The sequence below is a fragment of the Phalaenopsis equestris genome, unplaced genomic scaffold (genome assembly GCF_001263595.1).
Source record: "Phalaenopsis equestris unplaced genomic scaffold, ASM126359v1 Scaffold181866, whole genome shotgun sequence".
NCBI classification, from domain to species: domain Eukaryota; kingdom Viridiplantae; phylum Streptophyta; class Magnoliopsida; order Asparagales; family Orchidaceae; genus Phalaenopsis; species Phalaenopsis equestris.
In genome coordinates, this window is record NW_018201815.1 from 1 (window position 1) to 528 (window position 528).

Below are 528 nucleotides of genomic sequence, written 5' to 3' on the forward strand. Positions count from 1 at the left end.
GATATCCGAACAGGGTAACATCGAAGCTGCCAGGCCCCCCTACGGCGAGACATTCTTCCATCGCCCAACTGGCCGCTTCTCCGATGGCCGACTTATTATCGATTTCATCGGTCCGTGTTCGCACTTTCTTTCTGTTGTCTTTCTTCTTCTTGTTGTTCTTCTTCATAGAGCCTTACGTGACCCAATTGCGAGCAGCGAGCGGGATGGGATTTCCTTTTATCCGGCCCTTCCTTGAGGGGCCTGGCAATGGACGGTTCCGGCGAGGGGTGAACTTCGCCGTCGCTGGGGCTACTGCGCTTGACGTAAGCTTCTTCAGGGAGAGGGGCATGTACGTCACATGGACCAATCTTTCTCTGCATGTTCAGTTAGGATGGTTTAAGGAATTGCTTCCTTCTCTCTGCTCTACTGATTCAGGTCCGTCACTCCTGTCTGGCTGCAACCAGGATTTTAATTGGATTTAGCGGAGCACCGGATAAAAATTTGCCACTTCTTGTGTTTGATGGATTTACGTTAGATCCAGCCGTATAT

At 50.8% G+C, this 528-nt stretch overlaps 1 protein-coding gene across 1 annotated transcript; it reads left to right on the forward strand.

Moving 5' to 3' along the window:
- Positions 1–4: 4 nt before the first annotated feature.
- LOC110034290 (GDSL esterase/lipase At1g28590-like) lies at positions 5–515 on the forward strand (the record flags this gene model as incomplete). Its single annotated transcript, XM_020738569.1, has 2 exons — positions 5–110; positions 196–515. Coding segments are annotated over 2 exons (372 nt in total), but the record flags the coding sequence as incomplete, so codon positions are not given.
- Between the last annotated feature and the right edge of the window lie 13 nt (positions 516–528).